The 14,161-nt window shown below is 43.4% G+C and overlaps 1 protein-coding gene across 7 annotated transcripts in view; it reads right to left on the bottom strand.

Annotated features, from left to right (window-relative positions):
• Positions 1-14,161, bottom strand: part of DNM1L (dynamin 1 like) — an 817,883-nt gene that overhangs the window by 188,369 nt on the left and 615,353 nt on the right. For all 7 annotated transcript variants that reach the window (XM_030213773.1, XM_030213768.1, XM_030213772.1 and 4 more), the window contains one exon: positions 3,562-3,654. In XM_030213773.1, coding sequence (XP_030069633.1) covers positions 3,562-3,654 — 93 coding nt within the window. The remainder of the gene's footprint in view (positions 1-3,561; positions 3,655-14,161) is intronic.

The following is a 14,161-nucleotide window of genomic DNA, read 5'->3' as shown; positions in this document are numbered from 1 at the left end:
TAGGTCTTGAAATGTATACAAACCTCCTTCCTCATTTACTATGTGTTCCATTAGGCTGATTCCCATGTCTGCCCATCTCTTAATTAACCTAGCCTCCAGCCCGGGTAGAAAATCTCCATTCCCCCGGAGCGGAAGCTGATCGCTAATATTTGGGTTTTGATTCCAAACTGTCATAAGAAAGCGCCAGACCTGTCTTAAAGGTAGTAACAGAATACTTTTCTTGCATGTTGGCGGTAAACTTTGTGATTGGGCCTGTATTAGAAAGTTTACATGCCAAGGGCGATATAGTGCCTGTTCCCAACTGACTGGAGTAAATTGTTCTGTATTAAGTATCCAATCCCGAAGGTGCCTCAGTAGACATGCTTGATTGTACCGTCGAAGATTTGGGAGACCCAATCCTCCCTGCTCCCAGTTATCATATAAATATTCTAATCGCATCTTTGATTTTTTCCCCTCCCATAAGAATTTCCTACATATGCTATTCAATTTCCGGACATCACTTCGTAATAAGTGTATTGGCATATCTTGTAAAATGTAAAGCCATCTTGGGAATATTATCATTTTAAATAAGTTGATTCTGCCCATCAATGACAAAGGCAGATGGTTCCATTGCTCCAAGGAGGATCCTGTATCCCCTAACAGCTTCTCTATATTTAGTTGGTATAATTTATCTACATCCATGGACAGTCTCACTCCTAAATAACGAAAAGACTCACCTGCCCATTTTAAAGGCACCCTTTCTAGCCAATTCCCCTCTTGCCACTCCTGTCTTTGTAATGCTTCAGACTTTTCTAAATTTAATTTGAAGCCAGAAAAATCTCCATACTCTTCCATACATTCCAAAAGAGCAGGCAGTGAGGTGTTGGGTTGGGTCACATGAACTAGCAAGTCATTGGCAAAAGCTGCAATTTTGAAAATATTATCGCCTATTTTTACCCCCTGTATGTCTGGTGTCCGCTGAATATCTCTAATCAGGGGGTCTAATGTTAAAATGAATAATAAAGGCGAAAGTGGGCATCCTTGCCTGGTGCCACGAAATATAGAGAAGGGGGGAGATAGTATACCATTGGCCCATATCTGTGCTTGTGGTTGATAGTAAAGCGCCCGAATCGCCTCTTGAAAGAACCCACTTATCCCATAGGCTTCTAGTGTCCCAAACAAAAAGTCCCAGACCACTCTATCAAAAGCCTTCTCAGCATCAAAACTGACTAGCACCGATGGGATGTCTTGATTTGACACTGCCTCTAATGTTGTAAGTATCCTTCGTACATTTTTCGTAATATTTCTACCCTGTACAAATCCTACCTGAGATTCCTCTATTATATCTGGCAGTATCCTAGAGAGTCGATTCGCTAAAACCTTGGCATATAGCTTAGCTTCATAATTGAGCAACGAAATCGGTCTATATGATTCTGGTTTCATTACATCTCTTCCCGGCTTTGGTAGTACTATGATCTGCGCCAGGCGTAGTGATGCCGGCATTTGTTGCTCCCGTGCTAGAACATTAAACATTTCTGTCAAAGGTGGCACCACTTCTTCCCTCATCATTTTATAAAACTCCCCCTGTAACCATCTGGGCCTGGGGCCTTTCCCAAGGGACTCTGCTGTATTGCCCATGACACTTCTCCTTCTGTAATGGGAGCATTTAACTTAGCCAAGCTCCTCTGGTCCACTCGCCTTACGTCTTGGCCACTGAAGTACATCTCACTATCCAGCGGGGGCGGGTTCGGTTCCAAATATAGGTGTTTATAAAATTCGAGCATGACTTTATTAATCTGGGCATCCTCATTCACTAGTGTCCCATCAGCGGAATACAGGGCAGCTATTTTAGATGGACCTTGTCTGGGTTTTGACAATCTTGCTAACATCCTGCTATTTTTGTTAGCATATTTATATAATTGATATCTGTAATATGCATAATTTTTCTGGGCTTGTTGCTGAATCTTTTCATTTAAAGTCTGTTGCAATTCTAAAAGTTGGGCTTTTAACTGTATACTATGCCTACTTGTTATACATTAAAAGTAGAGCAAGGATCAGCTGGAAAATCAGAAATGGACTTTCACGGAGTTCTGTAAAATAGTCAATTAGAATCATAGTACCTCTCCCTTCCAGGCTCAAACATGCTGCCATCTGCCCCAAAACAATGGCAAAAACACTTTCAATTCCCTCAGAAACAGAGGGGCACATGCAAAAAGCTGCTGTAGGCTGCAGCACGCAGTTAATGAGCAGTCTATTCTATGTGCCACAAGATGTAGAAAGAGATTTAGCAACCAAACTTGCTTATCAGTGCATAGCATAGCATATTAAAGTGCCTTTGCACTGATGTTTGCAGCACAAGAAATTTGCTGCCCGGTCTGAGGTGGCATCAAAGGGTTAGGGGGAGGACCCGGCAAAAACACCCTGTTCCCGGTAGTTTTCTACATTGTTCCTTGGTAATTTAGAGCCCCTCCATCCACGCCAAACCTATCCAACCCCTTCACATACCACCCCCCTCAACATAATCAAAAAGCTCCAGTAGCCTAGTGGCCCCCTCCCTGTCATTTCTCCAACTCATCTTGTCCCCCAACATTACACATCCCTAGTTTAATGGCTCCCCTCTCTCCTCTCGACCTGACTCCCTGGTCTCCGGATTAGGAAAAAAAATCCTTGGTGTCTATGGTCACCCCGACTCCTCCCTAAGCCTCCCCCAGACCTCAAAAGAGGCAGGATCGATGCCTACTTGCTCCTGCCTCTGATGACACCTTATTGGAAAAATTCCCTTATATAGCAGACTGACCCCACCCGGTGCATCCCAGGATTGCACCACATGGGGCCAGGAGCTGCCATTTTTCAAGATGGCAGCACTGGAGGCAGAAGTGAGTGGGCATCGCTCCTCCCTCTTTTGAGATACGGGTCCGGTGGGGCTCAGGGGCCACTAGACACTAGCAATTCCTTTTTTCCCCTAAATCAGAGACTAGGGGACAAGTTGGGAGGAAGAAGGGTTGTCACTAGATTCCCAGGGATGTGTAATGTTGGAGGGTGGAGGTGGGATTTGTTTCTTATAAATTGAAGACGGGAGGGTAGTCAGATTGGAAAAAAGGAAGGAAGGAGGGGACCACTAGACTACCTGGGCTTCTGGCAGTGATGTCAGGTTAGGGGAGGAAAGAAGATCGACCTCGATGTTAGCTTCAGAACTTAGTACAAGAACAGTTCTGGGCAGACTTCTACATCTGTGCCCTGAGAAAGGCAAGGAGAAATCAAACTCGGGTATACATATAAAGTATCACATACCATGTAAAATGAGTTTATCTTGTTGGGCAGACTGGATGGACTGTGTTTACTATGATTTACTATGTTACTTTGTGCAGACCCGCTGGTCTTTTTTTTTTTTTTTTTTTTTTTTAAGGTCACCCTTCCTGTCAGTGCCTGAGCAGTGATCAGCATTTTTAACACAGCAGTAATCTGCATGTTCACTGCATACAGCAAACCAGCGGGAATTTTTAAAATTTAGTTTCATGATAGAACTAGCACACTGAGCCAGCTCTACTGCGTTCCTTCTGCATGGGCTGTATTTCTTTTTACCTCTATATTGTTGTTCATGAGACCACAGGCATCAGCAAAGTCTGGATGCTTGGTGTTGATATAAGCTAACTCAATCGCCACCAAATTGTGTACCTATGGCAGGAGGGAGAGATGAAAATTAATCCTTTGTTCTTTACCAATGTACCTTGGAAACAATCCATTGTTCAGTATGAATACGCAGCAGGTAATGATCAACAATTATTCCAAGCCATGAGGGGAATTTAAAACACTTTTTTGAACATAAAACTCTGTTCTACACACATATATGGGCTTTTACAAAATTACCCTGGTGATATGCATATAAATGTGCATACAGTAACAAAAAACAATTTTTATGTAGTAGTAAACAGAACCTCCATAAAAGAGAAGACAAAGAAAGCAATATTTAATCCAAGTTAAACACTTTGTTAGAAAAGTTACCACAATTGCTTTGATATTGTAATTGGGATTTTAAAGGGATCAGGGATTAAAATAGATATTCTGGGGGTAATTTTATATAAACAGTTTCTATGTGGAAAAACCAGTTTTACAAGTAGAGAAGAGCTTTTATAAAACTGTGCGGCTACATACACAAGTATTTAAGGAAATTACAATGACTTTTTTAAAAATTCTTTATTTATATATTTCTTGTTTACAATACCAAGAACAAATCTTGTACAGATAAGATTATATTCACAATTCTTTTAAAAAGAAAAAAGGAAAAAAAAAAAAAAGATACATATTTATCTATTAAAGAACACAATTTATAATCGTCTTCGTTAGTCCACAAATTAGGAGAGATACCAAGCACAATACATAAGGAAAAATATATATACTTTTTCAATTCAATATCGGAGACTATGAAGGGATATTTACGAGATATTTAATTACAGTTGAGGTGTAGTTATAATTACCATTTCGGAGCTCAGAGGTGGAGTAACTGCTTTCTTAGAATCTAAGAGTTTTCAAATGTATTTGTTCAAAAAATATATATTTCACTAAGTTTCACAACACATTTACAGGGATAATACAACCAAAATAATCCTCCCAGTTGTTGTACAGTGGGGTGCAATTGTTCTGAAACTTTTAATATTTCAAACATATACTTTTTAAATGTCAGTAACGGTGCGACCATTTCTTGTTTTGGAAAGTTTATAACCCTCAAAGTTTTTGACCTCTGTTGGTTTTCCAAATTCTCAATTTTTCTTTGTAACCATTTATTTTCCTTTATAATATTTGCTTGGACCGTTTGTAGTGATTCTATTAGCTATAGTATTTTTCTCAGATGTTTCTTCAACAGTTTTAATTTGTTTCTCCATATTTAACATAGTTTCTTTAGGAATTTGTGAGGTCTGGGATAATATCACCATTTTTTGAGACAGGGAAGTTTCCAAAGTTAAAAGGGCATCCCAAATTGTTTCCAATGTGATTGCTGAGGGTTTAGGAAATAATGAAGACTTACTCAGGACTGAAGGAATGTTCTCAGATTCCACCGAAGCAGCCTCCTCCTTCCCGGCAGTTCTCCCCACCGAAACGCCATCGCCATGCTGGTTAACATTCTCCCCCATCAGGGTGATCTGCAATCGATTGCAGGAGTCTGGCCTGATGCAGGGATCACTGCTCCCACTTCGGAGGGTGTGAGACTTCCTGCTCGACTGCAGGCATAGGCGGCGGTTCTCTGAACTCCGGGCTGAGAAAGTTGTCGGTCTCAAGCAGGAGGGACGTTTCTCCTTTCTCCATCTCCTCCGGCAGTGAGACTTCACAGCCTTTCTGCTGTCCCGCAACAACGACAAAGCGGTCCATCATCCCAGTCGCGGAAGAGGAGGCTGCCACAGGACCTGGTCTTTGCCTGCCTCTCCGTTTAGGCATTATAAGGTAAAAGTGTTTGAAAAGGAAAAAAAAATTTGAAAAAGTTGTGTCTGGGTTCAGAGACAGCTTCTACGTGCTCCCTTCAGGTCGCCATCTTGGATCCCCCTACACTGACTTTTAAGCAATTTGTATATTAAGTATTCCCAGGTGCAAAGTTTGAGCAGTACATAGATGATATTGCAACATACATGTGCATCCCAGATTACTTATCTTGTTTTACAATTCCTTATTCCATTCGCAACTGTTGCGATCTCTCAATGATCACAGACTGGTTCTTCCTTCTCCATCTCACGCTCGGGAATATATGAGAGCCTCTGCCTTTTTCTCCCTTTCCCCTTGCCTCCGGAATAATTTACCTCTATACTTGTGAGCAGAGGCGTAGCCAAGGATGGGCCCAGGCCCACCCAGTAACTGCATACATATGATGTGGCTGGCAGAGATCCCCAAGCCCCACCAGCTGAAAACTCCCAACAACTGTTCCTCCTGCTTACCTTATAAATAGCAGTTCTCCTCCTGCAGTGAGCAGCGACTGATACATACTGCTCACACCGGACCCACAGCCTTCCCTCTGGTGTATTCCCGTCTATGCGGAAACAGGAAGTTGCATCAGAGGGAAGGCTGTGAGTCCAACATGAGCAGTCTGTATTATTTGATGCCACTGAAAATCTGCTATTTAAAAGGTATGCAGGGGAGGGGGGATATTTGAGAGACCATATGGCATGGAGGCGAGAGAGGGAGAGACCAAATCACTTGTGGGACAAGGCGGCGTTCTTCTGCCCACCTATCTTGGGTGCAGGCCCACTCAAAATTGGGTGTCTGGCTATGCCCCTGCTTGTGAGCCAAGCAATCCTTTCAGAAAAAAAATCAAGATCCATCTTTTCGCTGTAACTTTTAATATTTGTTAGTTCTGGTGAACTTTTCAGCAACAACAGTTAGTTGTAGTTTTTGTTAAGCTTTAGTTGCCTCTGCTTTCCTCTGTAGCTTTCCAAAGTTAGTTTTCGGTGTGTCCAGATCTGGGATCTGTCCTGTCACTCAATGGCGTTCTGTTTTAGTTTCTTTTTATATATTTATGAAATTTTGTAAATCACTTAGATATGGGATTTCCCAGGATTTGGTGATTCATCAAATCATTAACGAACATTTACATGTAGAGTACAAGCGTATTTATACTTTTTAGAGCAGGTGTAAATATTTGCATGGGCATCTGCATGCAACTGGGACTGATTCTAGAAACCTATTTTATAAAGGTACATGTTTTGACATGCTACATAAGCACCTTGCTCTAAAATCAAGTTCTTCCTTCTTCATCTCAGGCTCGTTGGGAATATACCTGATGTATAAATTTTATACACCAAGGTTATAATTTTGTAAGGAATCTACATGCAGATTAGCAGCCAGTGTTTGCTTTTAAGTAACAGAATGACATGATCATATTTCTTAGCTCCTGAGATAAGTTATCCACTATTTTTTTGATCAATTTGTAGTCTTTTCATCTCCCTTATTTGAAAACCAGAGAATAGTGGGTTGCAATGGTCTAGGTGTCCCAGAACCATGAATAGAGTACTTTCTGCAGAGCAGCTTGGTCCAAGAATGGTCTAATAGAGCAAATTTGTTTCAATTTGCAAAAGTATTTTTGCATGACTGTTGATATGAGTTATGTGGTGGAAGCTCAACTGGTCATCAAGAACAACCCCAAGGATTTTAAGTGAGTGTACTGTATTAATGGTTGTGCCAGCAATACTGAGTGGGATTGGCAGAGGTGTGTGAGATAAAATGATAGCTTTGGTCTTATCTCGGTTTTCAACTGAAGTGTTGTGACATAGTGGTGAGGACCTAAAAGGTATGTCCCAGGGCAGCAGCAGTAGGAAGAGCAGCGGCAGGAGATCCAGCCACATAATCCCCAGCAGTCTTTCTTAATTGGTTCTTGGCTACAGTCCTTTCCCATGTGGCAGCAAGCGATGCTTAATAAGCTTTCACTTCTAGACTGCAGAGCACACTGGAACTGAAATCAAATTAAGTGCCCCATGTTGCTACAATCTGAGGAAGGCAAGTAAGCACAGCCATGCTGGGAAAAGACCAAAGGCCCATAAAGCCCAGCACTCTGTCTCCGACAGCGGCCAATCCAGGCCCCAAAAACCTGGCAAAAAACCCATTTACGATCAATGGACTTTTCCTTCAGAAATCTGTCCAGACCCCCTTTAAACTCAGCAAGGCCAGATGCCATCACTACCTTCTCCGGCAATGAGTTCCAGAGTCTAACTACACGCTGAGTAAAGAAAAACATTCTCCGATTTGTTTTAAACCTACCACATTCTAATTTCATCTTGTGTCCCCTTGTTCTATTATTGTTAGAAAGCGTAAACAAACACTTCACATCTGTCCGCTCTATCCCGCTCATTATTTTGTAAACCTCTATCATATCACCCCTCGGCCGCCTTCTCTCCAGGCTAAAGAGTCCTAGCCGTCTCAACCTCTCCTCATAGGGTAGTCGTCCCATCCCTTTTGTCATTTTTGTCACCCTTCTCTGCATCTTCTCCAATTCCTTTATATCTTTTTTGAGATGAGGCAACCAGAACTGAACACAATACTCCAGGTGCGGTCGCACCATGGAGTGATATAATGGCATTATAACATCCTCATGCTTGTTTTCCATCCCTTTTCTAATAATACTCAACATTCTGTTCGCCTTCTTAGCCGCCACAGCACATTGAGCTGAAGATTTCAACGTCCTATCCACGATGACTCCCAGATCCCTTTCTTGGTCCGTAACTCCTAACGCGGAACCTTGCATAACATAGCTGTAATTCGGGTTCCTCCTTCCCACATGCATCACCTTGCACTTGTCAACATTGAACTTCATCTGCCATTTGGACGCCCAATCCCTCAGTCTCACGAGGTCTTCTTGTAGTTTTTCACACTCCTCCCGCGACGAGACGACCCTGGATAACTTTGTGACATCTGCGAATTTAATTACCTCACTAGTTACTCCCATCTCAAGGTCATTTATAAATATGTTAAAAAGCAGCGGTCCCAGCACAGACCCCTGAGGGACCCCACTAACTACCCTTCTCCATCGAGAATAATGGCCATTCAACCCTACTCTCTGCTTCCTATCCTTAAACCAGCTCTTAATCCATAATAATACACTGCCTCCAATCCCATGACTCTCCAGTTTCCTTTGCAGCCATGAACAAATTATGGAAGACTGCCGGGGTTTGTGTGGCTGCCTCCCTTGGGGAGGGGGAATAAGGGGAGAGAGGAGATGCTGGGCTACAAGGATGGGGTGGGAAGAGAGGAGATGCTGGAACACACTGTTGTAGGGTTACCATATGGCTCCAGAAAAAGGAGGACACGTTGATCCAGTCTGGGTTTTGCTTCCACTGAAAGCAATGGAAGTAAAACCCAGACTGGATCAATCTGTCCTCCTTTTTCCGTAGCCATATGGTAACCCTACTTTGGGGTGTCAAGGTGAGTACAGAGGTAGAAATGTGGTAATGGGTGAAAAAAAATACTACGAAAAACAGAGGGAATAAGAGGCCGGAGAACAAGTGAAATGGGAAATGGAAGAGCAAAGAGATGGGCTGGGAAGGGAGGTAAGAGGAGGAGATGAAAAGTTGACAATTGGGTGAAAAGTAGAAAGGAGATGGAGGACTACAGGGTGATAAAGAGGGTGGAATCTGAGTGGACAAAGGCAGGAAAGAAAGGGAGGAAAGGGCTCAAAGGGAAACATCAATGTGTCTGAAACAATTGTAGTGAAGGAATGAAAGAAGACAGAGAGGAGAATGAACAAATATATAGCAACAGATGGAAAAAGAGTTAACAAAAGCAAGACAGGAAAGAAGAAGACTGGGAGCACCATGATTGGAAAATGTCCAGACAGCAAAGGTAGAAATAAACTATTTTATTTTGAATGTATTAACTGGAATAATATGCTAGCTTTGGGAACTGTGCATCACAGATGTGTCTGTATTTTGTTCAGTGCAAGAGAAAATACATTTCTGTTTTTATTTCTTTATGTTGTGGTACATAGCAAGTTTGATTTCTTGGTGCTCCCAGTTAAAATTTTGTCTTCTTATTTCTATTTTTGATCCCTTTGGTAGGGGGTCTTTCTCTGACTTGCATATGACTGAGGTACGATAATCTCTTTGGATGTAGTTTCTATGTAAAAATCTGTAACAGTCCCACTTGTTCTGCTTTACCAGTAGTAGGTGTGTTGGTGGTCTAGGGCCCAGGGTAATATTTGTACTGCAGCCTATTCATAGATAGGGTTCTTGCTGACTGAATGACAGGAATTTGTGCTACTATTGTTTGGCAGGTTAACTGCATGCATGTTGAGTGGATATTATTTTTTCAGGGGCTTTTTAACAAATGATTTAAAATGTTGATTTACAATGCTTTGCTACCATCCCCCCTTCTGTCTGGCATTTTCCTGGGAAAAGACAAGACAGAGACGATAAAAGGTTGTAAATTAGATCATACTATTGAAATACAGTATTGGGCTGAGACAGAATATAAGTAGTTAACATATCTACTAGAGAATGCAGAAAAGAAATCTTTTGTTATAGTGCATAAAATTCGTAGCAGAAAAATAAAATTGTTATCTAGAATACACAAAATAAAGCAGTGAAATAGAATTGTATACAAAAGAAAACACTGATGAGATTTAAGCCAAAAGAAATAAAACTAAGACAAACCTAGGAAACTGGTCTTTCACTGGTGTTTGTTTTTTTGTTTTCTTTGATGAGGCAAAATAGGGCCAGGTCAGCAGTTAACTGCTTCAGGATAAGAACAAAAGGTTAATCCTTATCAGTAGTGCTGGATTTCAAAGCTCACACAAAGAGACAGCCAGATTGGGAAAACCAGTTTATCATTTAATTGAAGACAAAGTTATTTACAAAAGAATGTTGCTAAGTAAGCATGACAGAGACACTGATAATTAAGTTTCTAGCATTGAATTAAAAACAGGTGTTTAAAAGGAAAAAAACTCTGCTTACAACTAAAATTAAATATATTCCTAGTTCTGTACATGTGCGGCACGTCACAGATCTTTTCCAACGCTGTTAGAGGCTGTAACAGCGGTACGACGTATATCTTTCTGCAGCCAGTTTCTATCTAGACTTCTCTCTCTATCCCCGCCCGCCACGCCCCCGAGGTCACTGCCGCTCACCCCTCCACCCCCCGAGGTCCCCACCGCTCCCCCCTCCACCCCCCTAAGGTCGCCGCAGCCACTGCTCCCCCAGGTCGCTGCCGCTCCCCTCCCTCCATCCGCCCAGCCACTTTCTCTCCAGGCCCACCCACCAAACAGAAACACCTCGGCCAGCACCACAATCGCCCGGAGAACATACGAGCCGTCTGTGAATCCGGCAGAGTTCCTACAAATTCCAGTCTTTGAACAGGTAAAAGATGGGACTTGGGGTAATTTATAACAAACCCGAGTAGTTCCAGCAGTTGAATAGTCATCTGCATGGACTGTAGAGCTCCTACCTCTGAGGTGTTCTTCACCAGCCAATCATCGAGATAAGGGAACACACGCACTCCCAGTCTGTGTAGCAACGCTGCAACTACTGCCAGGCATTTTGTAAAGACCCTGGGCGCAGACGCCAGACAAAAGGGCAGCACACAATACTGGAAGTGCTGCGTTCCCAGACGGAATCAAAAATACTTCCTGTGGCCTGAAAGTATCGGGACGTGAGTATAAGCATCCTTTAAGTCCAGAGAGCATAGCCAATCGTTCTCCTGAATCATGGGAAGAAGGGTGCCCAGGGAAACCATCCTGAACTTCTCTCGGACCAGGTATTTGTTCAAGGCCCTTAGGTCTAGGATGGGATGCATTCCCCTTGTTTTCTTTTGCACAAGGAAGTACCTGGAATAGAATTCCAGCCCTTCTTGCCCTGGTGGAATGGGCTCGACCGCATTGGCGCTGAGAAGGGCGGAGAGTTCCTCTGCAAGTACCTGCCTGTGCTGGAAGCTGAAGGACTGAGCTCCCGGTGGGCAATTTGGAGGTGTGGAGATCAAATTGAGGGAGTATCCTAACCGGACTATTTGAAGAACCCACCGATCGGAGGTTACAAGAGGCCACCTTTGGTGAAAAAATGTTAACCTCCCTCCGACTGATAAATCGTCCAGCACGGACACTTTGATAGCGGCTATGCTCAGCTGGAGCCAGTCAAAAGCCCGTCCCTTGCTTTTGCTGGAGAGCTGCAGGGGCCTGTCTGGGCGCATGCTGTTGACGAGAACGAGCACGCTGGGGCTGAGCTTGAGAAGGCTGTCGGGAAGGAGGACTGTATCTACGCTTATTGTAGGCATAGGGAGCATTCCTCGTTCCCCGGAAAAATCATCTACCTGATGAGGTAGAAGCTGAAGGCGCCCAGCAGGAGAGATTGTCCATAGTAGTTTCCTGCTGCTGGAGCTGTGTTTTTTTTTTAAATATATTTTTATTCATACAATGACAGGCTGTATGCACAAAGTATACATAATAAGGCTCAGTATACAATCTACAGGTTCCAAATTGTAATTATAATCTACATCCATGTCAGTCTAAAGTGTCCAACACAACCCGCATTGCATTTTATTTTATTAATCCCCTTCAGCCATACACCCTTGCACTCCCACAAACAAACCAATCCACTTCTCAACTTTCACACCGTCCCCCCCTCCCCCACTCTCATCCCTACACACTCCTCCTCCCGACCCCCTCCCTGTCTTCAGACGAGCATATGTAAACACTCCTCCCACAGCATGGCATATTTCCGGGTCTCTGGTTTACTAGCCTTGGAGTAAAGTCGCCTTTCAAATGTGCCAACCTCCCTCATTTTAGCTTTCCATACCTCTCCTAATGCCCCCTCCCCGGCAATCCAAAACTGTAAGATCGTTTTCTTGACCAACAGAAGGACAACATACACCAGCCTTCTATATGGTTGTGTTAGACCCTGTTGAATTAGAAGGGATTGTTCTCCCAGCAGCAAAGTTGCGTAATCCCATTCCAGGGTCCTCTGCACAACACTATCAAGCACCTGCAGGGCCTCATTCCACAGTGTCAGGGCCGGGCATTCTAAAAAGGAGTGCAGCAGCGTCCCCTCCGTCCCATGACATTTAATACAGCAGTCATCTGCCCAAAGTCCCATCTGTTTCCCTTTTGCCTTAGATATAAATGCTCTATGTAAAATCTTATACTGCGTTTCCTGCAGTTCCGCTGCCTTAACCATGTCATAAAGTGTCACAAACAGCTTCTGAAATGTTGGTTCTGTGTAGCTAGTGCCTAGCTCCACATTCCACTTGGCCATCAGTTTCCTCATTTCCTCCTCCCGCCTGTTTTCATTCAGCACTTTATACCAGGTCGATAGCCCATTACATTGATGTGGGATTTTAAGAAGGATTCTATCTAATGGTCCCCATGTCCACGCTTCCCCATATTTCATTCTTAGAGAGGACCAGTAGTGTCTAATTTGAAGATATTGTAACAGGTTTTTATTTGTCAAGTCCCATTGTTCCTTTACCCTATCAAATGTGTGAAAGGTATCAGTGTCAGTTACCAGTAGTTGCCCCAGTATCCTACACCCATTCTCCCTCCAGATAGTAAACGCCGTTCTGCCCATTCCCGGTGGGAACGCTTCATTACCCACTAGGCTCACGAAGGGTGAAGCTTCCGGTGTCTTTTTTTGCTGACGTCTCCACCACCCCCAAGCTCTCCGCATGGGCCCTAGTAGTTCCCTTCTACTGGCAATATTAATATCCCCGCTAGGGGTCCCGTGTATCAGGTTGATAAATGACCAAGGCCTACGCCAAGATTCCAACCCCCCCTCTGGCAAGTACCGCTGCTGATCTATTATCCCTTCATAAATGAAACGCATCAGCGCTGCTACATTATACATTCGAAGATCTGGGAGGCCTAGTCCCCCTCTCTCCTTTTTTAAAGAAAGTTTAACATAACCTATCCTGGCCCCTTTTCCTCTCCAGATAAACCTCCTGATAATGGACCGAAACAATCGTTCTTCTTTTCTTAACACCCATATAGGGGCTGCTTGCAAGGGATAGAGGATTTTTGACAGAAGGATCATTTTTACCAATGCTACTCTACCCGTCAACGGGAGTGGCAGGTCTCTCCATTTGTCACAGAGTTGCTTAATTTTTTCAATTTGGTCAACCACATTTTTTTAATAGAAAAGCTTTGTATCTGTACTAAGAAAGACCCCCAGGTATCTCATCACTCCTTTAGCTGGTGTTATTGGTAACCCCTCCATCCCAGGGTCCCCCCCTATTCCTGACAATGGGAGTAGCTCCGATTTAGCACAGTTCACTCTCAGCCCTGACAAATCTCCAAACTCTCTTATTAGCTCCAGGGCTCTAGGCAGATCTCTGGGGCCATTCTCCAAGTACAAGAGTATATCATCAGCAAATAAATTCAGCCGGAACTCCTTATTCCGTACTCGAAGTCCCCTTATCTGTGCTGCACTACGGATCTTAATGGCCAGTGGCTCAATTGCCAGCAGAAAGAGGAGCGGAGAAAGAGGGCACCCCTGCCTAGTACCCCTACCCAAAGAAAACCTTTCAGTAAGCTTCCCATTAACCATCAATCGGGCCAAAGGGCCATTATATAGGGCTTCAATCCAAGACACTACTGGACCCGATATTCCGAAACGGCCCAGAGTTTCAAACAGGTAAGGCCAGGATATACTATCAAAGGCTTTTTCCATGTCAAGCCCGACTATAACTTCTAGCCCCCCTTCTCCCCGAAACTTGTGAATGGCCATCA

This window comes from Microcaecilia unicolor, chromosome 9 (genome assembly GCF_901765095.1).
Source record: "Microcaecilia unicolor chromosome 9, aMicUni1.1, whole genome shotgun sequence".
In the NCBI taxonomy this organism is placed as follows: Eukaryota; Metazoa; Chordata; class Amphibia; order Gymnophiona; family Siphonopidae; genus Microcaecilia; species Microcaecilia unicolor.
This window is presented reverse-complemented; position numbering and strand designations above follow the sequence as displayed.